The 24958-nt window shown below is 47.5% G+C and overlaps 2 protein-coding genes across 4 annotated transcripts in view; both read left to right on the top strand.

The window, feature by feature from the left end:
• Mecp2 (methyl-CpG binding protein 2) overlaps positions 1 to 10807 on the top strand; it is a 77598-nt gene extending 66791 nt beyond the window's left edge. Inside the window, exon 3 of the mRNA XM_050124973.1 lies at positions 918 to 10807. Coding sequence (XP_049980930.1) covers positions 918 to 2010 — 1093 coding nt within the window. The 3' untranslated portion in view covers positions 2011 to 10807. The remainder of the gene's footprint in view (positions 1 to 917) is intronic.
• Positions 10808 to 14175: 3368 nt separating this feature from the next.
• Irak1 (interleukin 1 receptor associated kinase 1) lies at positions 14176 to 24499 on the top strand. Of its 3 annotated transcripts, XM_050124986.1 has the most exons (15): positions 14176 to 14416; positions 14493 to 14660; positions 14918 to 15049; positions 15163 to 15266; positions 15451 to 15639; positions 15889 to 15953; positions 16357 to 16471; positions 17283 to 17401; positions 17782 to 17989; positions 18328 to 18393; positions 19682 to 19918; positions 20028 to 20150; positions 20528 to 20909; positions 21378 to 21524; positions 22767 to 24499. In XM_050124986.1, exons 1-15 carry the CDS (start codon positions 14281 to 14283, stop codon positions 22826 to 22828), a joined length of 2253 nt encoding a protein of 750 aa, XP_049980943.1. In that variant the 5' UTR covers positions 14176 to 14280; the 3' UTR covers positions 22829 to 24499. The 3 variants fall into 3 exon arrangements, with proteins under 3 accessions (XP_049980943.1, XP_049980942.1, XP_049980940.1); XM_050124983.1 differs by lacking the exon at positions 20028 to 20150 and having other exon boundaries at positions 14178 to 14416; XM_050124985.1 differs by lacking the exons at positions 17283 to 17401; positions 17782 to 17989; positions 18328 to 18393; positions 20028 to 20150.
• The last annotated feature ends 459 nt before the right edge of the window (positions 24500 to 24958 follow it).

Here is a 24958-nt window from a genome sequence, read left to right as displayed (position 1 = left end):
AGCTACTTGTAGGACACTTAAAAACTAACATCAGTACCAGATACATTCAGAAAGCACTACAGAGGTCCCTACCCTGTTTCCCTGCTTCAGAGTAGTTCGTCCTTTACCTATGCCACATGTCAAGTTTTTTGTTTGCCTCTAAATCAGTGTTGGGAAAGGTTTGCTGTTTAGTAGGGCCTCTAGAAAGGGACACAAACTGACTCTGTGTGCCTTTCCAACTGCTCCTTTTGCATTTGTCCAGTTTTAGACTAACCTCATAGTGTTTTCTGTTAAAGTAAAGTAAGTTCCAGAGCCAGAGGTTTAAAGGAGCAACTAAGAAGTATATCAGTTCTACCCCTTAAATAAATGATTCCAGAGAGGCTATAAATTTCCCCAGTATTTGGGGGTAGCTTTATTTAATCTTCAACTCTAAGAAAGGTGAGGAAAGCTTTATTGCACTGAAATGGGTTTCCAAAGAGGCTAGACTCCATACCTCGGTTCAGACGCAGGAATGTTTTGATGGTAGATTAGGTCTGGATACCAACCAACAGAATCAGCCCAGCCCAATATTCCCCTAGTACCAGGCCTGATTCCTTTGGTTTCTGGATTGTGGAGAAGCCAGGGCGTACAGAGGAGTGGACTTAAGAGGTAGACAGGTCCTCTGAAGCTTTTAGGTCCAGCTGTTCTGGCTCTTGAACAAGCTATATAGGTACCCACTACTCCTGATAACATGATTTCTACCCATGCAGCAGTGCATTGCATTGCATCTGACCTAAGTGTGCCCTCCAGTTTTAGGTCATCTCAGTTCTTCAGTTTGACTCTTGTTCACTTACAATGTCTTATAAGAAAGCTTGTCAATACCATCTTCTCTACCTCAGTCTCTTAAGTTGTCATTAAAAAAAATGCTATTGTTTGTGTCTCTCCATTTGTCTCCACAGTCCCCAGGGAAAAGCTTTTCGCTCTAAAGTGGAATTGATTGCGTACTTTGAGAAGGTAGGCGACACCTCCTTGGACCCTAATGATTTTGACTTCACGGTTACTGGGAGAGGGAGCCCCTCCCGGAGAGAGCAGAAACCACCTAAGAAGCCCAAATCTCCCAAAGCTCCAGGAACTGGCAGGGGTCGGGGACGCCCCAAAGGGAGCGGCACTGGGAGACCCAAGACAGCAGCATCAGAAGGTGTTCAGATGAAAAGGGTCCTGGAGAAGAGCCCTGGGAAACTTCTTGTCAAGATGCCTTTCCAAGCATCGCCTGGAGGAAAGGGTGAGGGAGGCGGGGCTACCACTTCTGCCCAGGTCATGGTGATCAAACGCCCTGGCAGAAAGCGAAAAGCTGAAGCTGACCCTCAGGCCATTCCTAAGAAACGTGGCAGAAAGCCTGGGAGTGTGGTGGCAGCTGCTGCTGCAGAGGCCAAAAAGAAAACCGTGAAGGAGTCTTCCATACGGTCTGTGCATGAGACCGTACTCCCGATCAAGAAGCGCAAGACCCGGGAGACAGTCAGCATTGAAGTCAAGGAAGTGGTGAAGCCCCTATTGGTATCCACCCTTGGTGAGAAGAGTGGGAAGGGACTGAAGACCTGCAAGAGCCCTGGGCGAAAAAGCAAGGAGAGCAGCCCCAAGGGGCGCAGCAGCAGCAGCAGTGCCTCCTCACCCCCTAAAAAGGAGCACCATCATCACCACCACCACTCAGAGTCCCCAAAGGCGCCCATGCCACTGCTCCCACCCCCACCCCCACCCCCACCTGAGCCTGAGAGCTCTGAGGACCCCATGAGCCCCCATGAGCCCCAGGACTTGAGTAGCAGCATCTGCAAAGAGGAGAAGATGCCCCGAGGAGGCTCACTGGAGAGCGATGGCTGCCCCAAGGAGCCAGCCAAGACTCAGCCCATGGTCGGGTCGACCACCGCCACAGTTGCAGAAAAGTACAAACACCGAGGGGAGGGAGAGCGCAAAGACATTGTTTCATCCTCCATGCCAAGGCCAAACAGAGAGGAACCTGTGGACAGCCGGACGCCCGTGACCGAGAGAGTTAGCTGACTTTACACAGAGTGGATTGCAAAGCAAACCAACAAGAATAAAGGCAGCTGTTGTCTCTTCTCCTTATGGGTAGGGCTCTGACAAAGCTTCCCGATTAACTGAAATAAAAAATATTTTTTTTTCTTTCAGTAAACTTAGAGTTTCGTGGCTTCAGGGTGGGAGTAGTTGGAGCATTGGGATGTTTTTCTTACCAACAAGCACAGTCAGGTTGAAGACCTAACCAGGGCCAGAAGTAGCTTTGCACTTTTCTAAACTAGGCTCCTTCAACAAGGCTTGCTGCAGATACTACTGACCAGACAAGCTGTTGACCAGGCACCTCCAACACCCTCCCCGCAGTGTGCTCATTAGAGACAGCAGTTGAGAGGACACTCCCATTTTTGGTGCCATTGATGCCCTGTCCATAACTTCCCTGACTCTTCTACCATCCCAGCTCCCAATCTGAGGGACTGGGAGGTATGAGGCAGGAAAAACCATTGGATTCTTTAGAGAAGACTGGAGGTGGCCAGTGATTGTGGCCCAATGATTAGAACTGTGGTGGCACAAGTCTGGCCCCACACCCACCCCAATCCAAAACTGACAAGGTTATTTTGAAAAATAGGAAAGTGGCACCTGTCTGATCCAGCTCTGGCATGGCTAGGAGCGAGTTCTGAACTGCTAGATTGTAGACTGCCTGAGCCACAGAAGAGGATGACACAGGGTGAAATGTCATCACCTGTTCATAAGGCATGCTCTCCTAGAGAATGTTAAAGAGGTGCCATGGAAACCAGCAGAACAGGGCACAGGCAGGCTGGGTGGGGGTCAAGCCAGGCCTAGTGCCACAGAACAAGAGCAGCCTATGACTAATAGTTAAGGACTTAGTGGATGGAACAAGGGGTATGGGGGAAGAAAGAAAAATATTCTTCCAATTACTTTACAGTTTTCCTTTAGGGACAGCTTAGAATTATTTGCACTATTGAGTCTTCATGTTCCCACTTCAAAACAAACAGATGCTCTGAAAGCAAACTGGCTTGAAATGGTGACACTTTGTCCCACAAGCCACCAGACGTGGCAGTGTTCAGAACTACCTGGATGGATCTGTATATACCTGCGCTTGTTTTAAAGTGGGCTCAGCGCATAGGGTTCCCACGAAGCTCCGAAACTCTAAGTGTTTGCTGCAATTTTATAAGGACTTCCTGATTGCTTTCTCTTTTGTCCTTCCATTTCTGCTTTCCTTCCATTTCATGCTTTCGTTTCTTACCCATCCTCCTTCCCCTAGCTCCTAATTGTCTCTTCTGTTCCAGGCAACTTTAGTGCCCAACCACATGCTTACCTGATAGCAGTCAACCACAGCCCTAGGATTCCCCCTGCTCTTTGACTTCCCATTTGCCAGTGCCAGCTATCATGTTTAACCCTGAGCAAGTGCTGGGCTCTGCTGAGTCCTTCCTAACCTCTGAAGAACAAGAGGTCAGTAAGCTCTTGCTCCCCTAGGTAGCTTCTTCCTTGCTAAGAAAAACGTCAAAAGGCTTTTCAGCCTTTTTACCTTAGAAAAGTGGGCTAGAGAAACTGGGCCACATGTGGTAGCTGAAAGAGATATAGAGGCCCCCTGTGTTCTGCCAGAATCACTGAGTGGCCCAACAGGGGCACCATGCCCACTATCCTTGAACCCACCCAGAAGTCTAATGTCAAGCATAATGTGGTAAGGCACCTGTCAGGACTTGAGCTGGGAGTGACACCAGGGCTCCTTGCTCTTCTTCTGACATAAACACCTGCCAAGTCTTTTTCTAGTAGAATTCTTTCCCTTTTGCTCACTGGGGACTGGGTGGAGCCAGCACACCCCATATTTCAATCTCTGCTCTGTAAGTGTAATGGTGGATTTTATAGGCTTGGCTTTGCCGTGGGATTTTAATTGATTAGTTTTTATTTGGGATCCCAAAGTTTTAACCTCTGTTCAGGAAGTCCTTATCTAGCTGCATATCTTCATCATATTGGTATATCCTTTTCTGTGTTTACAGAGATATCTCATATCTAAATCTGTCCAACTGAGAAGTACCTTATCAAAGTAGCAAATGAGACAGCAGTCTTATGCTTCCAGAAACACCCACAGGCACGTCCCATGTGAGCTGCTGCCATGAACTGTCAAGTGTGTGTTGTCTTGTGTATTTTCGTTACCGTTCCCCAGCTTCTTTACTGCAGTGTAATCATGGAAGAGTGAAACATCATAGAAATCATCTAGCACTTCCTTGCCAGTCTTTAGTGATCAGGAACCATAGTTGACAGTTCTAATTGATAGCTTAAGATAAAACCATGTTTGTCTCTTCTGGAATGGTTAGAACTAAGTGAGAGATTTTGCCCCATTCTGATTGCAGTCATAGTTGGGCTTTCTTGCATATTTGTATCCCTTTCCTTGTGCTACAAATGCAAACCTTGCAACCAACTTCGCGTCAGGCAATCATTTTGCCTGCTCTGCTGTTGATCCTCAGCATTGGTTCTGATTCCTCCCCAGGAATGAAAGAGAGGGGTCAGAAGAGGGACTCTCAAGGGTCCAGGCTTCCTCCAAGGACAAAAGGCCCCTGTGGGCCCCCACCGCACCCCACCCCTGCAGTGGCCTCACACTCCCCAAGGACACCTTTCCATACCCTCACAGCTTCTAGCCAGGTTGACATCAAATTGTTTATTGTGGTTTGCTTGGAGTTTTGATATTATACTTACTTAGTCCAATGAAATGTGACTCTTAGGTTGGGGATCCCGCATCCTTGGAAGACAAAGTAGGCTGATTAGACATTCACAGTTGGGATTACAGCACTTTGGGTGCCATTTTCTTTAATTTGATCCCCATATTCAGCCTCCTCACTCCCCAGCTTTCCCTTAGAGCTGGTTTCAAAACTGCAGGTGGTGGTGCCTGCAGCTCCTTAGGGTGTTTTTTTTTTTTCTGTTTTTGTTGTTGGGTTTTTTTGTTTTTTGATTTTTTTTTTGGCTTTCTGCTTTTTTTCCCCCATTCCCTCATCCCCAAATAAGGGCATCATGAGTCAGTCTACTTTAAGTGGGCAATTTGGGGGGGGGGGGTTGCCCTGTCAGCTAAGGACTCTATATAGGCGCTCATGCTGCTTTTGCCTTGCAGTCGGGTTAACAGGAGGTAGAAAGGGAAAGCCATAGGATTCTCACCAGCTGTGTCTGGCTCAGATCTGGAGTATGGCCTTGCTTTTGATGTATTTGAATATTATAAAGATTGGGTGGCATTTTCACTGGATATGTAAAGAATACAGGAAGTGACCAACAGCTTTCAGGTACCTGGGGCTAGATCTTGAGAGTCATATCCAATCTTCCCTACCATGTTCTTGTTGTTAGTTACTACTACCTCTCCCAAATAGATTGTTGTATATCCTCCAACTATGTTCGTCCTGGCCCATTCCTGCCCATTCTTGAGTCTGACTTAACCAGTGGAACTGATGCCCCTGACAGTGTAGTGAGTTGAGAACTCTTGGTCACAGCCAGCCTCTAGTACAGCTGCCTTCTGCTGGTGCTGTATTTCCATATCAAAAGGCACCGGGGAGATCTAAAAGTACCACTTCCCCCAGTCCATCAGTGCCAATGTAGCCTGTGATCCCAGCATGGGTACAGAGAACTCTGTTTAGTGCTATCCCAACAGACTAGAAGCCACAAACTTTGGAAGTGGGAACCAGAGCGGCCCAAATTGCCGCTGCTTCTCCCAGCTTGTTCTTGCTACGACAGTAATAAAAGGGCAATAACCAGAGACTTACTGTCAAGTTTGGTAGGGAAAGAGTTTCTAGAGCTAATAGGACTTTTGAATTTTAAGTAAGTTGTAGTAAGTGGCTCAAGCACAGCCAGGAACAAGCAAAAGGCTTGGAACTGATCAGATGAGTCCAGCCAGATTGCATGCCACTCAAGTGGAGTCCAGCTGCCTGAGCTCTATAGCACTTCTCTAACCACAAAGAGCAGTCTAGCCAGGCTCTCCAGGCTGAGGAGTGGTCACAGGTGCCAGTTCTAAAAGAAAACATTTGTGCATCAGTTCATGGCCTATATCTTTGCCCCATTGTTTGCTGATTTGGGTTCACACTACAGATTCTAGGACAGATGGCTGAGACTTGGAAAAAAAGTTTCTAGAGCCCCTGTGGACCGTGGCATAGCAAAGTCCCAAGTTGAAGGGGGCTAGGCAGATGCAGCAATGCCCTATGCTGGACCAAGTGCCCTCTGCTCCATTCACATCCTCTTCTGGCTCTTCCTTCCTGTTCTCTGCTTCAGTGAACCAGCCGAACTCTGAAGAGAGTTGTTGATTCTCTCCATTTTGATGTCCTTCTATTTTAGGTACTATATTAATCTTTAGAAAAAGCTTAGTCTTAATTGTTACAAATCGCTAGGATACTGCCTCCCCCAGTATGCTAAAGGGGAAAAATTGAACACTGAAACTAGTTCTCAACTATTTAGTAGGAAAACCTTGAAAACATTTGGCAAAAAAAAAAATACATTTTGATGGTTCTGAATAAGTGGAGGCTTTTGCAAAAAAAAAAAATGTTGATTCAAAAGTACTTAGTTCTGGTGAGTGATCTGAGCAAAGGGAACTCCTAAATCTGTAGAGGTCAAACTGTCAGACAGTTGAGATTCAAGACATTATTATTAGAAAACCTCTTTGGGTAGCTGACCCCAGGATACCACCCACTTCTGACCTTGTCTTTTGCTTGTATGAAGTTTACTGGCCTACCAGATGCCAAAACTTCATGAAACCAGCTCTTGGTATATCAAGTGGAACACTTGTCAACGACCCAGAAGGCCCATCACAAAGTGTCTTCTCTCTTATCATCTTCACTGAGCCTACCCTAGCACTACTGCATAAACTAGGGAGGATCTGTTGCCTACAGAGCATCCCTCCCTGGGACCTACTGTCTCTTGTACTCTGCCTACCCCTCCCTCAGGATCTTGGCATAGATGAAATGGCTGTGTGTCAAGTACTTTGGCATGCCCTCCTAAACTTACCCCAGTGCCTCTCCCTGCCTCTTTAAGTCAGTCTCCCACTAGGGAGCCATGAGAGCCCATAGAGTGGAGAAGGGAAGACAAGAAAGGCAGGCAGGCAATGCAAAGGCTCTAGGAGGAAGGACAGGCCCTCAGGCTTTGCACAAGCAGGACTCAGCCACTCATGGAACTAAGTATCATCTTTGAGTTTAAGAACATTTGGGCAACTTGCAAATGACCTTTGCTCCTTGCTCTTCCTCTCATCTTTTATCAGGTCCTGTTTAGCACAAAGAGAAAATGCAGTGAAAAGGCAAAGAGGTTTGGCTCCTGCCCACTGATAGTCCCTCTCCTGCATTGTTTGTGTGTCAAGTGGCAAAGCTGTTCTTCCTGGTGACCCTGATTATATCCAGTAATTTATAGACTATATGCATAGGTCTGCTTTGTCTCTTCTATTCTGGGCTTTTGATTTGCTCTTCAATTTTGCTTTTAGTTTTTCTATTTTTATTTTATGTACCAGCTAGACACACAAAGCAGTTGAATTTATATATATATATATATATCTGTATATTGCACAATTATAAACTCATTTTGCTTGTGGCGCCACACACACAAAAAAAACTTTTGAAATTATACCTGTTGCTTAATTACAATATTTCTGATAACCATAGAGTAGGACAAGGGAAAATAAAAAAGAAAAAAAAGAAAAAAAAAAGACATCTGCTGGTCACTTCTTCTGTCCAAGCAGATCTGTGATCTTTCCTCACTTCTTTCAAAGGCTTCCCTGTGCTAAGTGAAGGAAGCTCCAGGCTGCACCCAGGTTTTGTACTTTGTTTCTCCTCTGCCGTGAAAGGGGCCCCATGATTCTGGGTGCAGAACAGTTCATTTCAGCATGGTAAGGGGGGAGCAGGCGCACTCCCTTTACCTGCTGAAATCAGAACTTAGTGGGCATAGCCCAGTGCTCACTTCTAGCGGTGGGGAACTGGCATGCATGGTGGTGGCCCAATGTCCTCCACCCTTCCCTGGCCAGGGAGAGCCTGTGTGTATTAAGTCTGGCAGGCTTCCCCCAATTAGCAGGGCTCGGAGCATTTCAAAAACCTTCCTCACTTTGCCGAGTCCAGGGACTGGAGAGGAGATAGGAGACTTGACCTATCTCTAAACTTGTTAGCTGTACCAGGTAGAATGCCAGAGACCCCAGAATCACATCCAGCAGTCCAATGGGTCTCCTCCAGAAATATCCCTTTCTCTTCTCCCTGCTCCCATGAGTAACTGCATTTGCTTTTACAATTCTTAATGAGCAATATCTACTAGACAGTTTAGCCGTAACAGTTCTTTTTGCAAAAAGATCATTCTTAAGTAATTAAAAACACCCCCCCCCAAAAACAATCCAGAACCTTGTTCTTCCAAAGCAGAGAGCATTACAATCAGTAGGGCCAAAATCTGCCCTACACCTCCACCCTACCCTCCTCATCGTTGCTTCTTATGAGGCCAGAATATAGCAGAGTTATTTTGTAGGCCCTTTGGGTGGCTGGGCTACCCTTGTGCCTCTTGGAAGATGGGCTGGGGAAACCTCTGAAACCCTATTCTAGAACCTTACTCTAATGAGCAATCAGTATTAGCAGAGTATCACAACATTATTCCCCAGTCAGCATAGGATGGGGGCAGAAGGGGCCAGAGGGTTGTTGCCGCTAATACTTGGCCACTGGCCGGTGGGTAACCATGTGAGTGCTTTATGGCTGATGTGAGATCAGCACCCAAGTTAGCTTCACCTGGTGACCTCTAACTCTGCCTGGATGGAGCAGGCCACCTGGTTCAATGTTTCTGGGCAGCTTGGACAATGGAGTGCAAAAGGCTTGCAGAACATGAAGCCTGCTCCTTACCTTGCTACCATGGCCTCCTTTTCCATTTGATTTGTCACTGCTTCGATTAATAACAGCCGCTCCAGAGTCAGTAGTTGATGAATATATGACCAAATATCACCAGGACTGTTACTCAATGTGTGCCGAGCCCTTTCCTTGTGCTGGGCTCCCTGTGTACCTGGACACTGTAACGTGTGCTGTGTTTGCTATCCTTCCTCTTCCTTCCTTGCCCTTGTCTTTCTGGGGTTTCTCTGTTTGGGTTTGGTTTGGTTTTATTCTTCCTTTTGTGTTCCAAACATGAGGTTCTCTCTATTGGTCCTCTTTAACTGTGGTGTTGAGGCTTCTATTTGTGTAATTTTTGGTGGGTGAAAGGAACTTTGCTAAGTAAATCTCTTCTGTGTTTGAACTGAAGTCTGTATTGTAACTATGTTTAAAGTAATTGTTCCAGAGACAAATGCTTCTAGACACCTTTTCATTAAAACAAAGCATTTGAAGGGAGGGGATTGGTGACTAAGACAAGAGGGGCAATCTGAAGAGATGAACCCTGCTCAGATCAGCCAAAAGCCACCAAGAAGTTAAGCACTGGATTCTCATTCCAAGTCAAGAGACTGAAGTTAATATGTTGCCATTTTCAAAGCTAACAGAACCAGGTTTTGTTCCACCCAATGGATTCTTTTGATTCCCCTTCCAAGATTATTACTACTATTGTTAATTTTAAAAAAAGACAAGGTCAGCTTTTTACAGGCAGGGAGGGGATGTAGGAGCAGAGCTGAGCTCACTGAGTAGGGAAAGACTGGGCCTGTGTTTGCTTCAAGAAGATGTCCCACTGAGGACACAGGTTAGGAAGGAGACAGAAAATTAATTAGCCACTCCTTGCCTAAGAAGGATAAGCCAAGGCAGTAGGCATTATTGTCTCCAAAGCATGTTTCAGGTACATAACCTGTCAGTACACTCCTTTCACACCCCCATGCTGTCCCTAGTGCATAGTACTAATCTGATATCTCAGCTCTCCACCATGCCTGGGGAATAAAATAATGGCAGAGGATTCGCTCCTTCAGAGTCCCAACAAAAGCTGGGTGTGAGATGCCCTCTTCTCTTTCCATGGCAAACATCTTCAGTAAAGCTGTTATCCTTATTATACATTGTTTCAGGCTCATATAAGAGGAACAGACCTGTGCTCCCTTAGAGCCTCTTGTGAGGATAGTGCTACCTGTAGTGACCAGTTGGCCATGGCATTTAGTAGCTGGAAGAACCAGACAGGGTACATGCTCCCTCCTAAATCCATGTTGCGCTCCCCTCTGCCAGCCTGAAGGGTGAGATCTGTAGGACAGTGCAGCCAGTGACAGGTCACCCTGTATTGAAAGATGTTGGCACCAGCTCAGAAAGCCCATCTGAGTTTAGGAGCAGGCACACAGGACACAGAGATCCAGGACAGGCATAACTGGAGGGGTCGGTCTTGAAAAGCCCTCTGTCGCATTCACCTTCAGTTTTTGTGTTTTGGGACAATTACTTTAGAAAATAAGTAGGTCGTTTTAAAAACAAAATATTGATTGCTTTTTTGTAGTGTTCAAAAAAAAGGTTCTTTGTGTATAGCCAAATGACTGAAAGCACTGATATATTTAAAAACAAAAGGCAATTTATTAAGGAAATTTGTACCATTTCAGTAAACCTGTCTGAATGTACCTGTATACGTTTCAAAAACACCCCCACTGAACCCTTGTAACCTATTTATTATATAAAGAGTTTGCCTTATAAATTTACATAAAAATGTCCGTTTGTGTCTTTTGTTGTAAAATCAAGTGGTTTTTCATAAGGTTCTTTTACTATTTGAAAAGATGGGCAGCACGTGGTTTTATTTTATTTTTGTAAGTTTTTTAATACATGTGAAAGCAAAGAATACTCAGCATGCCTTTCTAAGTGATGCGTTTGCACCTTTTGTTGGGAAGTACTGTATCCTGTGCTGTTAGCATTCTCGATAAACCTCTCTGTGAAAGTGACTCAAGGTCTGGGCTTTCATTATAAGTCAGCAGTCCCTTTTAGCTCACCTGACAGCATGATGGTGGGTTTGATCCAGCTATCCTTGAACCCCAATAAACTCTCAGTACTGGAGTGGGAGGGAAGGGAGGCCTGTCTCATATGTTGGCCTCCTTGGAATCTTCCTCAGTTTGCTCTGTGTCAATGCTTCCCAGGCACACTGCACTAACATGTGACAGGAAGGCCTGGGATGAGTGTGCCTAGAGCACAACTTCCCTCTCCTGACCAGTGTGGCAGGGGCAGCTACTGGGTCCTGGTATGCCACAGTGTTTTTTAACACCTTTCTCCTCAACTATGACTTCTATGAGTGGCTAACCTGCATTTCTGGCCAGGCTAGAGAATGCTGAGGAACTGCCTAAAGGGATCCCTTGTGTCATTGGTTTCCTATAAGAATATGAACCTTCTGCATCTGCCCACTCATTATAGCTGTCCTCAGACTAATCTGGCGTTGAGGAGAGGATAATGGGTGTGTCACATGCAATTGTGGGCAACCTAGTAAAAGTCACCTTCAAGTCCTGGCCTCGAATGTTAAATGAAAGGGTTGAAGATTCACCATGTAGACATAAAGCATCTACTGTGTGCCAGACCTATATCAGACACTGATAGCAATAATTTTGAATACTAAAGTTGGTGCATCTCAATAATGACTGACCATTGAGAAACCACTCTGTTCAACATATGGTTGACCTCTTGGGTTGTTCTGTTTGTTTGGCAGGGTCCAACTTCTAACCCAAGCTGACCTGAATAGGGTATAGGGTGATCTGCCTCAGCCTCCTAAGTGCTGAAATTACAGATGTGAGGCACCATGCCTAGCTTTGTTTTATTTATGACAAGGTCTCACTGTGTAGCTCTGGCTGGCCTAGAACTCTGCATAGTAAACCAAGCTGGCCTTCCTGCCTCTGCCTATGGAATGCTGGGATTACAGGCATGTACCACCACACCTAGTTTGACGTTATCCACCTAGTTTGACGTTATCGTGAGAGTAGTCAAATTGGCTGTGGTTTCAGAGAAGAGGCCAGAGTGGGAGCTAGCCATGGGCCTTGTGTAGACCTTTCTAGAAACAGTGTAAGTTTCTTAGAGGACAGACAAGTGAGAGGGAACCCTTTCTATCTAGAATCGGTATGACAAGAGGGTCTTGGAGAAACTGATCAGTTTCAGCTAGAAAATGGAAGGCCATGTTGCTGCCTATGGGAAAGTTCAGAGGTATGAAACTCCAAACAAGCTCAAGATGTGCCCGAGAAGAGTTAGGTGGGGTTTAGGACGCTTTCCCCACCACTTTTTATGCTCAATCTTGTCAGGAAGGGGTATATGCAAACTCAACCACAGAGACAGAATGAGAAGTGCTTTGTAGGATAGCCAACTAAAGAAGATTTGGGGGGGGGGGTTGGTCTTGGTCTTGTATCCCTGGCTGCCCTGAAACTCACTATTTAGACCAAACTAACCTCAAATTCACAGAGACCCTCCCAGAGATCCATCTGCCTTTGTTTTCCAAGTGCTAAAATTAAAGGTGTGGACCACCAAGCCAGACAGCAAGGAGTTCTTAATGGCTTAAGGCGGTTGTATGTAAATTCAGGTAGGTGGGCAGTGGCTGGCTACACCACCTTCCAAACAGCCATAAAGAGCTGGGACCATATGGGAGGGCTTTGGGAAGGTCTTCTATAAGAAAGTGATTTGGTGATTTGTTCCTGAGGCTTACCAGAGGCATAAAGTTCATGCAGGTAAGTGATATTGACTAATGGTAAGTGTAGGCATACCAAAGAGTTCCACAATAGCCCAGAATGGAGTATACAAAGGTTTATTTGAGAATAAAGTCATAGTAAGGGTAGCAATCCACAGTCCTCTATGTGCTGGGAACTGGGAACCTAATCCAGAAAAAAAAAGAAAAAAGAGGGCTGCACACACTTATAGTACCTGAGACCACGTCCAAAATGGGCCAGTAGCTAAAAGGCTATTGGCTGAAAGTGTTCCCACAACACCTCCCCCTTTTGTCTAAATAAGAGGGTTCTAAGGCTAATGCAAAACTGTATACAGTAAGAACAACTATCAAGTATAAAACTATATACAATAAGAACAAATATCAAGTATTTTCCAAGGAAAAGAGGCAAAAACATACATAAAAATTAGAATTACAACCAGCATGAACAAACAAGAAACATATGTTAAATGTTTCGATAGTTATCCTGTTCTAAGGAGTCTAAGCCTTATATTTAAAATGGCTTGGCTAAGTCATGAGAGGAAACTAACTATGACTATCTAGTCTTCAACCCATCAAAGACCTGAGAAGGGAAATATTCCTTGAGTAAACAGGAAGTGCAATCAAGCAACTTCCAAAAGGTGAAAGATGCTTTTCGTGTGCACTTATAGTACTTGAGACCACGCCCAAAATAGGCCAGTAACTAAAAGGCTATTGGCTGAAGGAGTTCCCACAATAGCTAAGAGTAGTGGACACATGGGAAGAGGACTTCAGAGAGTAGAGTGGGACCATAGGAAAGTAGTGTGCACTGAGGCCATGGAGTGACAAAAAAAAAAGCCAAAGAAATCCCTGAATGGAGAACATTAGAGTGGGCAAGAAATACTCTTGTGGTGAAGGTAGAGTCACTGGCAACTGCTCTAGAAAAGAGTAGGGGAGGGTGCTAGACTCTAGTTTCCTCATGAAGAAAAGAGCAAACTAAGTCAAAAGTGTGACAGAAAACGGAAAGGGATGGCAAAAGCTAGACATCATGAACATGGGGACAGAACAAGGCTCTGTTAAGAGACATAAGTGTGTTGGTTAGCAAGCTAGTGAGGAGCCTGCACAGGCAGATACTGTGAAGATCCTGGAGGCGTGGGTGGGGGTGAAATCTAGCACACAGGCGGCGGCGGCATAGTGTGCAATCTTCCATTCTTTGAACATCCATCCTTACCACCAGATGACTAGAGTCAGCCAGAGGGCCATTTTGTGACCCACATTTGACCCTGCTCTACCAACATTTCAGCCAATTCTCCACGGCCCCCCAAATAAAGCCAAAAGGAGCCTCTCCGTGACTTTCACCAGGCTTGATAAAAATCATCTTTGTAGAACATCGTCTCTTTCCTATGCCCTTTGTCTCCAGAACTGGAAGTCGTTCTTCATCCTGCTCAGTCCTATTCAGAAGGTCCCCACTCCTGGAAGCCCACCCTCTGTGTAGGATCACAATCCTCGGTTCTTACGAGGGGTACGCCCTCCTGCCTGGCAGAGCTCCTTCCCCCTGGTAGAGGACGGCATGGGACGCCCCCGTGTGGCCTAAGGCCGCGGAGGGCAAGATGGCGACGAGCCCGAGCACCGCCTCTTCCGCCCTCCCGGGCGTTGCACGAGGCCGGCGTGAAGGGGAAGTGAGTCAGTGTTTGTGGACCCGGCCGGCTCAGGCCCGCGCCAGCCGAGGCCCCGAGAGGCCCCGGCCCGGCGGCGGCGTCAGCCATGGCCGGGGGGCCGGGTCCTGGGGAGCCTGTGGTTCCCGGCGCCCAGCACTTCTTGTACGAGGTGCCACCCTGGGTTATGTGCCGCTTCTACAAAGTGATGGACGCCCTGGAGCCCGCCGACTGGTGCCAGTTCGGTGGGTGACGACAGGCCGGCGTGGGGCAGGGGACCCGGGCTTCTGGCGCTAAAGCCTGACGTTCCCCGCCCCGCAGCGGCCTTGATTGTGCGCGACCAGACAGAGCTGCGGCTGTGTGAGCGCGCCGAGCAGCGCACAGCCAGCGTCCTGTGGCCCTGGATCAACCGCAACGCGCGCGTGGCTGACCTCGTTCACATCCTCACGCACCTGCAGCTGCTGCGTGCGCGGGACATCATCACAGCCTGTGAGCGAGCGTGGCCCCAGGGACCCTAGGGACGGGAATCCATGGGGGGTGACGGGTACAGAGCCTCCCAAGACAAGGGACTATATGGGAACCCGTCCCTACACACACACACACACACACACACACACACACACACACACACACACACACACACACAGGAGGTGACGGGTACAGAGCCTCCCGAGACAAGGGACAACACATACAGAGACCGAGACAAACTTGAATCACAGCCCTCCTCTCCTTCCTTATTATCCCAGGGCACCCTCCTGCCCCTGTTCTGCCCCCAAGCACTGCTGCTCCAAGGCCCAGCAGCATCTCTGCGGGCTCCCAAGCTGAAGACTGGAGCCCCCGGAAACTGCAGTCCTCTGCCTCCACCTTCCTCTCCCCAGGTAAAAAGAACCTGGGTGTTGGGCTTGATAGGCCTGAAGAAAAGGCCACCATGACTGTTGAGATGGCTGTAGACTGCTGCTGGTCTCTGCCTCTCACTGGCATCTTTATGAAGCTTTTCCAGGCTCCCAGACCTATTCTGAACCAGAGCTCCTCCAGGTTCCAATCCCTGCTTCCCTCAGGCCACCACTGCCATCTTCAGCCCCTTCCTGTAGTAAGGTAGGTGTCCTTTAACCCCCAGGGAAAATTCCAGACAAGGAGGAAGAAACTAAGCTTTTGGTGTGCCACAGAGCCCACAACAGCACAGCCAGGTCATCTGAGAGACAACCAGGGTTGAGGGGAGCTTGCAGCCTGGACCAAGAATAGACAGGGTCCTCACCTGATCCATGGTCTCTTCCAACAGCCAAGCCCAGAGACCCCAATGTCTGACCTCCAAAGGACACATCCCTCCCCATTTTGCTGGCCCTTCTGTGAGATTTCCCAAGGCACCTGCAACTTCTCTGAAGAGCTCAGGATTGGAGAGGGTGGTTTTGGGTGTGTGTACCGGGCAGTAATGAGAAATACCACATATGCTGTGAAGAGACTGAAGGAGGTAAGTGTAACCGTGGGGTAGCCACCTGGAAGACAGTCCATCAGCCCTTGTTTGTCCAGTTTCTCCCTCCATCAGCCCTCACTTCTGCAGTCCCCTGCCTCCAGCCTCCCCAAGCAATTCCTTCAGTCCTCTGATTCCAGTTCAAGGACCCCAAAGCCTTCCATTGTTATGGGCCTGGAAACAGCTGGCAAGCTTGGCTCATGCTGCCTACTTTCCCTGCCTCTTACCCCACCATGTCTGGGGCTGCAGGAGGCTGACCTAGAGTGGACTGTGGTGAAACAGAGCTTCTTAACAGAGGTGGAGCAGCTGTCAAGGTGAGCCTTGGGGGTCCTTCCTGTCTGGGGGGCACAAGGAGAGATCCACACCAGGGCCTCATCAGTCTCTAGGACTGTACAGAACAAGAACTAGCTCCCTTGAGCCCACAAGGCCTTGCCAGGCCCAGGTGAGGGAACCCATCCATCAAAGGCTGTGCACCCAGCCTGGCCTGATGAAAAGTAGTGGGGCCCAAAGAGCAAAAGAACTCAGACTCCACCCAGCAGTGGTGGCGCATACCTTTAATCCCAGTACTCAGGAGGCAGAGGCAGGTGGATCTCTGTGAGTTCGAGGCCTACCTCTTCTACAGAGTAAACAGCCAGGGCTGTTAAACAAAGAAACCCTGTCTTAAAAAAAAAAAAAAAAAAAAACCAAAAAGAACTCAGACTCCTCTCTTTGTAACAGGTTTCGTCACCCAAATATCGTAGACTTTGCTGGCTACTGTGCAGAAAGTGGTTTCTACTGCCTTGTTTATGGCTTCCTGCCCAATGGCTCCTTGGAGGATCGACTCCATCTTCAGGTAGTCCCAGCTGGTCTGGCATCTTTACTGGCTGGTCCCTTAGCTCATGTCAGGCAGTACCTGAGCTTCTGGCTCCCCCTCAAACTCAAGGTTTGGCCCAAGGGTTTCTTTCTTCCTTTTTATTTGCTTGTTTGTTTGAAACAATCCCTCACTACGCAGCCCATGCTGGCCTCAAACTGGCAATTCTCCTGCCTCAGTACCCTCTGTGCTAGAATTATAGGCATGTGCCATTATACCCATTTTGGCCCAAGATTTTCCATACAATTCTTCTGGCCTCTCCCCTGCTGTTCCTCTAAAGAGGGGGTTATTCACATTGCAAGCAGAATAGATAAAAGATTTAGTCCACATAGCTCTTGAGGGATGTGGATGAGTAGAGACAGGCTATCTAACTGAACCCGAGGTTGAGCCATGCCTGAGTGTCATACTCACAAGCCATCATACATACAGGGTAAGAACTTCCTTCCTTCTTGATTAATCTGTGGTAGGGAATGATGGGAGAAGGGCATCAGTACTTTCTGTGCACTCAGGTGAACCCGAGCCTATCGGATTCTGTCCTGAGTCCTGAGAAATATTCTCTAGCTATTATTCCAGCTGTAGAGTACTTGCCAAAGCCTTGGGAATAGTTTTAGTCACCACATGCTCATTAATTAGGTCATGGACAGTCTTGCTCCTCATTCTCCAGAAAGGAAAAACTAAGGCTCAGAATAAAACGGATAGCTTGCTTCGAGCCACAGAGTGACAGGTGAGAAGATTGAGAGTCAAAGAACAGCTGCCCCCAACTGCCCTTGTGTCTCCATCTTTGCCACTCCAGACCCAGGCCTGCTCCCCCCTCTCCTGGCCTCAACGACTGGATATTCTTCTGGGCACAGCCCGAGCTATTCAGTTTTTACATCAGGACAGCCCTAGCCTCATCCATGGAGACATCAAGAGGTAAGGAGGGGCTCAGATAGCTGTAGGAACAGTCTTATAGCTAGGAGAACAGTGGCCCGTGGTCAATTAGCACTCCTATTCTGAGTGCCTCTGTGAGATTCCTCGTGCCCAGTCCTGTACTTGGGGCTCTGAGCACCCCTGCATGGTGCACGTATGGAAATGGAGCGAGTGATAGGCCCAGATGGTGAGCAGAAGCCAAACTATGTGATAGGGCCCTGGGACAGCTAAGCCCTCAAACAACTGGGATGTGGTGTCAGTCACTTTTTCTATTCAGTGTGCCAGGCTGGTAGCCTTTAGTCTAATTTACCAGGGCTGCTTGAGTGTGGGGGACAGAGAATGCTAGGACCAGCCTAAACTGCTGCTATTCTTCCTTCTCCAAGTTCTAATGTGCTTCTGGATGAGAGACTGATGCCCAAGCTTGGAGACTTTGGCCTGGCTCGTTTCAGCCGCTTTGCAGGGGCCAACCCAAACCAGAGTAGTACTGTAGCCCGGACTTGCACAGTACGGGGTACCCTTGCCTACCTACCTGAGGAGTATATCAAGACAGGCCGGCTGGCTGTGGACACTGATACCTTCAGCTTTGGAGTGGTGAGCCACCAGCCCTTCTGTTAGCTTGGGGAAGGAAAACCACCAGTAAGTAAATGTAGAAAAGCCTAGAAAATTCTAGGCTTAGGTCACTGAGAAGCTAGCATAACTTTGGCCCTATACAACTCCCTCCTCCCTAGCACAAAGTTGTGTTTGTTATTTTATATCCTAATTGCTTTAGCTTTGTTCCCATAACATAACTCTGTCCTTGCTGGGAGTTAGTCTTTACTCTTTACCTGCCTGTCCAAAGACCACTCTCCCATTAGCCCTGATCTATCCCCCACTCTACAGTCCTCTTTTCTGCTAAGACCTGGGGTGATGCTCTTCATCCCACCCTCTAGGTAATACTGGAGACCCTTGCTGGTCAGAGGGCTGTGAGGACACAAGGTACCAGGACCAAGTATCTGGTGAGACTCCTGAGGTGGTGCATGGAAGGAGGGGGGACAGCAGCAAGCAGTGGGTGTAGCCCCAGAGGGTGCAGTGATACAGATCCTCTGCAGTGCCCCACAGCAGCCTGCCACTGCCACTGCTGACTCATCTGTGGAAGTGGGTGAGTCTCCAAGCAGTTTCTTTTACCTTGCTTGGAAAAACCTGTCTTTCTTCTATATGTGGACCTTGGGGCTAGAGATGTAACCTCAGTGGTAGAGTGATTGATTACCTTATTGCAAGGCCTGGGTTCCATCCCCATCAAAGAGGAAGAAAAGAATCTTAACAGGACCCCCTCTGCCCTGGGCTGGGGACAAAGAAACGGACATTCGTGATACCCTGAGACCAAAGCTGCAGTGGAACTCAGAAAAGGCAGGGCCTAGGAAAGGCAATGGGGAAAAGTTAGGCTGTTGTATGGAACATTCCTGTGCACTGAGATGGGGCTTAGAAATAAGAGACTTAAAGCCTAGCATCTGAGCACATGCTTTTAGTCCCAACATTTAAGAGTCTGAGGCAGGAGGATTGCTGGGAGCTACATAGCAAGACCCTCTATCAGAAACAGCAACAAAATTAGTCGATTATGGTGGCACATGCCTATAATTCTAGCACTTGGGAAACAGGAATTCAAAGTTATCCTCAGTTGCACAGTAGTTCAACATTAGCCTGAGCTACATGGAACCCTGACTCCACAAACGTACAAAGAAGAGGCAAGAAACCTGGGTTTTAGTCCCATCTTGATAGTGGCCCTGGTTCAAATTCCTGTTCTTCATTGGGCCTCAGTTTCCCATATAGAAAACAGATTTCAATACATAAGCACTATTCCAACAATTCCTGGACCCAGAACACCTTGGCTCATACTAGGTCTTCACCTTTTACAGAGTTGTACATCTCCTGTTGCTTCTCCTGGATAGGCCTATCTTTGTCCACTGTTGGGCTTAGCAGGGGGTTTAACACAACCAACAAACTATGAACCAGACTCTACCCATCCCTCCTTCCTTCAACTTCTTCATCCATTTGCATATCCCAGCTCAAGTGCCACTTGCTCAGGTCCCATGGTCCTTGCTAACAGACTAATTGGTTTGTTGGCATCTACTTCCCACACTGCCAGGAATGTCAGGTCTCTAAAACAAGGCCCAGAGTGCTTGGTTTGTGGCTGTTTTCAGTAGAGCCTCAGACAGCAGTGGGCTCACAGTGAAAAAAGACCATAGGGCTAAGCAACAGTGGTCTGGAAGATTTGGCAGAGCCATGCTCACAGTATTTATCCTACAGAAAGACCTCATTGAAGATGAGGCTGAAGAGGCTGGAGTGGCCCTGAAAAACACCCAGCCCAATCCGCAGGTGGGTGTGGCCACGGATGTGTGGGCTGCTCCAATCGCCGCCCAGATCTATAAGAAGCACCTGGACTCCAGACCTGGACCCTGCCCACCACAGTTGGGCCTGGCCCTGGCTCAACTAGCTTGTTGCTGCATGCACCGTCGGGCCAAGAAGAGGCCACCCATGACCCAGGTATCCCTGGGGAAGCCAGCTATCCATAGGGACATAGTGACCAGCCAGAAACCTCAGATTCTTGCCCTTCTTGATAGCACAAGCTACACTGAGCCTGATCTCTTTACAGAGGCAAAACTCTCAGCATACATTCCTTGCTTGCCCTTTTGGCTCTTCTTTGGGGCGGTACTCTGTGGAACTAAGCGGTGAAGGGCTGCAGCTTCGCTGGGTGGGGCTCAGATCCCAGTCAAAGGTAGAATCAAAGGGCTCTTGCCATGCCTCCTAGTTGGGGCGCTGTGTCACCACCTTTGTCTTTTTCTCTTACTTTCTGCCTCTTATTCTGGTGATAATTGAGATTAGAATTTATTAATGGCTTTGGTGGCCATGAATTGCAACAGTCCTTGTGATGGAACAAAGGGGCAATATTTTCCCAGCAACAGAGTGCACCAATTTGGTGTTCTCTGCTGTTCCTACAGCTGTCTGGTGCCTGCGTTGGCAACCTGAATAAAGGCAAGTCTAGGACAACCTGGAACAGCTCTGTAGTTTGACCACAGGGTGTCAAACTTGAGCTACCCTGTCCAAGCAGGAGCCCCAGCTCTGCCCATCCTGAGAGCCTCTCTCTCCACGCAGGTGTACAAGAGGCTAGAGGGGCTGCAGGCAGGGCCTCCTTGGGAGCTAGAGGTTGCCGGCCATGGCCCACCTTCCCCACAAGAGAACTCCTACATGTCCACCATTGGCTGTGTCCAGAGTGGGGGTGAACCATGGCAGCCTCTGGTAGTGCCCAAAAGAGCCCATGTCCAGGCTGCCCAACAACTCCAGAAAAGCCCCAACCAGCCAGTGGAGAGTGATGAGAGTGTTCCTGGCCTCTCTGCTGCCCTGCACTCCTGGCACTTGACTCCAGGTTGCCACCCAAGCCCAGCATCCTTCAGAGAGGCTAGCTGTACCCAGGGGAGCACCACCAGAGAATCAAGTTTGAGGAGTGGCCCAGGCTTCCAGCCCACAACCATGGAAGGTATCTTTGGGGATGGATATCCCAAGGTGGGACAAGGATCTCCTTTGATAATAACATATTTATTCCCCACCCATGTCTTCTGAGCAGAGAGATCTAGAGTTAAATGTTTGGCCCTCTGTGACCTTAGCAAGCTCAAAGACATGGAAAGGGCCACAAAGAGTGGCTTGGGTACTGTCTTATTTCCCCTCGCTGGGCTATGCTCCCTACATGGGTGAGAAGAACTAGGAACTCCCTTTTTAGCCCTTCTCCTCACCTTATGCCTGAAGTCAAAAGTAAAGAAGGCTCTGCCCAAGCAGCCTAGGAGCCTGGTTTGTGGTGTGGTCCCTCTCCCAGCCTGGGCCTCAGTTCACTGTGAAATTCTACCCTGCAGCCAATATCACAGGCAGTGGGGGGCTAAGAAGACTCTGGGGGCTAGAGTTGTCACTCAGGGTTGCCAGGGAAAACTAAGAGATTACTGTCTCTGCCCAGGCTCATCCATGGGCAGCTCCTCCTCCTCATCAGAACCACCACAGATCATCATCAACCCAGCCCGACAGAAGATGGTACAGAAGCTGGCCCTGTATGAGGAGGGGGTCTTGGATAGCCTGCAGCTGCTGTCATCAGGCTCTTTCCCAGGTACCTGGATACCTCCAGCTCAGCTTCCTAAAGAATGAACCCCCAAAGAGCCTCCAACCCCTGTCATACACATATGTACACAAGCTCATACACTGTAGTTCCAGGGCACACAGGCATACTTCCTTGTGTCAACCCGCTAAACAGCAGAACATTTGTTCTGACTGCACAATTAAGATCCCTACTCATCGAGAATGTAGGACAGGCAGGCCATTCCCTCTAATGATGGTTGGCAATGAGCTGTCAAGAAATGCCTGGCTCAATCTCTTACTCCCCATCAAGAGCACATTCCCTTCACCTATGGGTACCAGTCTCCTCCCACATGCTCCCCGAAAACCTGAAGTTCCAGCAGGAATGTACCACCCCATGTACTATTTGAAAAGCTGCTGTTTAGAAAAAGAAGTCCTTAGCTGAGCATGAGAGAGCGCCTGTAAAGGTCATCCTTGGCTATATAGAAAGTTTGAAGCCAGGCTAGGATACATTAGACCTTGAGTCAGAAAACAAACTACTGGGCTGGAGAGATGGCTCAGTGGTTAAGAGCATTGCCTGCTCTTCCAAAGGTCCCGAGTTCAATTCCCAGCAACCACATGGTGGCTCACAACCATCTGTAATGAGGTCTGGTGCCCTCTTCTGGCCTACAGACATACACACAGACAGAATATTGTATACATAATAAATAAATAAATATTTAAAAAAAAAAAAAGAAAAACTACCATGCTGAAGAGATTGTTCAGTGGGTAAGGGCGTATGTAAGAGTTTTTGCAGATGACCTGGCTTCAGTTCCCAGAATCCACATTAGGTAGTTTACAACCACTTATAACTTCAGTCCCAGGGGATCTGAGTCTCTCTTCTGGCCTCCACAGACACCTGTGTAATAAGGTGCACATAAAACTCACCCAGGCACACACATATAAAAATAAATATCTTATTGTCAAAAAGCAAACTAACAAAAAGACAGCACCTTGGTTCCAAAGAGTACCCTGAGCTGGGCAGTGGTGGTGCACACTTTTAATCCTAGCACTCAGGAGGCAGAGGCAGGTGGGTCTCTGAGTTTGAAGCCAGCCTGGTCTACAAGTAAGTTCTAGTACAGCTAGGGCTACACAAAGAAACCCTATCTCAGACTACACAAGCAAACAGGAAAAAAAAAAGTGCCCTGTAAGTTTTATAGTCATGGTTTAGCATTCAAGCCAGGGCATTTGAAAGACGTTGTCCCCGACTTGCTAAGAGGTATTTTCTCTTCCATAGGCTTGGATTTAGAACCTAAAAACAGGCAGGGGCCTGAAGAAAGTGACGAATTTCAGAGCTGATTTGCCTGTTCACCCAGGCAAGTCCTTCAGACTCAGATGTCAAAGTTCTCATGGTTGGAAGTTCTCATGATGTGCAACCTCCTCAGTAGCCCAAAGGCATCAGGTGTGGGACCTACCCTGGCGAAGGAGAAAGTGCTGGACCTGCTGTTCTCAGGGTGCAAGCACAGGCAGGGCCAACTGAAGAGCCTGCAAGAAACTGATAGGGCAGGCCAGCATTTGGGAGCAAGGCCAGCAGAGCACCTAAGGGATGGGGTAGCACATGACAAAAGACTGCTAGCTACGTGGGACCCATGGAGGCAAGTGAGGCTGTTTGTATGGTGGGAGCTGGCTCCCTTGAGAGCTAGACAAGGTATCTGCAGCCCAGGCTTGCAATAACTGTTCGTCCATCCCTCTGAACTTTCCTAGACCCCCAAGAGAAAGTAGCTATTGTGCTTGTAAATTGCAAAACTGAGTGTCTTTCAGTTCAGTCCACTAGCTGGAAGTGAGAACTCTGAGGTTTCCCTAAGAGTCCAATAGAATCCCCCTCCACATCTTGGGTGGGTATGTGCTCGCTTTGCCAGACACCTGTGAGCTGGTTTCATGTGACTGCCTACTAGGCAGGTTGTCTCTAGACCCTGGAGGTGAGCTGTGGATGACCCAAGTTGAGCTGTAAAACAAGGTACTGGTTATGGCAGAAAGGTCTAGCAAAGCCAAGCTTTGTGGTACCCAGACAGTGAGGAGCCCATAAAGCAGAAACTGAGAGCAAAAAAAAAAAAAAAAAAAAAAAAAGTATTTGAGGAGGGAGGAAGGCTCCATTTTAAGAAGCAAGTTTTTGTGTAACCAAGTGTCTTCAAAAGTAACCCAGGGTTATAGCCCAGGCTTACAGTGATTCTGTGTTGAGTCACGAGTCACACTACATGCCCCGTGAAGCACTGGTAACATCCAGTTTGTCCTAGAGTAATAAAAGTGCATTTTATGTCTGATTAAGCTTGTTGATTAAGAATTTGTTGCACTAAAAGCTTTGTGCTTTTCTAATACTTTACATCCTGATTCTTGGGTATCCAGTCAAACTTCAGGCCCCTACTGTTAGCATTTAGGCATCTGTCCTGGCCTGTCCTGACATGAGACATCCTCAGCTGCAGCCACTAAGAGCACCTCCTATGCACATTTGCTACATCCCCCTTATAAAAGGTGGGCCTTGCCCATCTCCCCTCTCTTTCTTTCTCTTCCTCTTCCTCTCTTTTTTTCTTCCATGAATCTTGTCCCCAGGGACCACTTTCTGCCCCTTCTCTGCCCCCTTCTTTCTCCTCTTGCAATAAACCTTCCATGTGAACCCTGTTGCATGGTATGATTTCTCTTCATGGCATTTTTAAATAAATTACAATACTTAGCCTCTTTTTATTCTCTTGCCATGCCCAGACTGGGGATAAATCCCCAGTTGTGCTACCCTTGCTTTCATGTGCCATTAAGTTTTTCTTATAGATCCCATGGGTATTAATGCTATTCGAAATGAAACTTTCATGTCCTAATTATTCATCAATCATATATAGAAATATAATTAAGTTTTACCTCTGATCTTTATTCTGTGACCTTACTTAAATGCACTTACTAGTTCCACTTGTTTTGGGATGACTATTCTGGGATAGTGTGTATACAATCTTCCCATCTGAAAATAAAGACAATTTTACTTTTTCTTTGCCAACTTATAAGCCTTTTAATTTTTATTTTAGACAAGGTCTCACTATGTAGTCCTGACTGTTCTGGATCTCAATATGTAGACCAGGCTGACCTCAAACTCAGGAGATCCTCCTACCTCTACCAAGGTATGTACCACCATACGCAACTGCCTTTTTATTTTTTTCTTCACTTACTATACTGGCTAGTGCCTATAAATTTTGGATATAAGTGGGAAACCCCTCCCACTCTTAGAAGTTCTTTTTTTGTTTGTTTTTTGAGATAAGATTTCTCTGTATAACAAACAGTCCTGGCTGTTCTGGAGCTAGATAGAATTGTCTTACAGCTAAATGTGCCATTAACTGTATTTTTAAAGCTTGTCCTGGCTGTCAGAATTTGTGTTCTAAAGGTTAAATTGTAAGAGGAATGATTCAAATTAATACTTCGGAGTCTCTTAAGATATACATGGAATTTCCC

Source organism: Alexandromys fortis, unplaced genomic scaffold (genome assembly GCF_014885135.2).
Source record: "Alexandromys fortis isolate MF-2015 unplaced genomic scaffold, M_Fortis_MF-2015_v1.1 scaffold_225, whole genome shotgun sequence".
NCBI classification, from domain to species: Eukaryota; Metazoa; Chordata; class Mammalia; order Rodentia; family Cricetidae; genus Alexandromys; species Alexandromys fortis.
The sequence above is the reverse complement of the archived record's forward strand: the minus strand, read 5'-3'. Positions and strand labels throughout refer to the sequence as shown.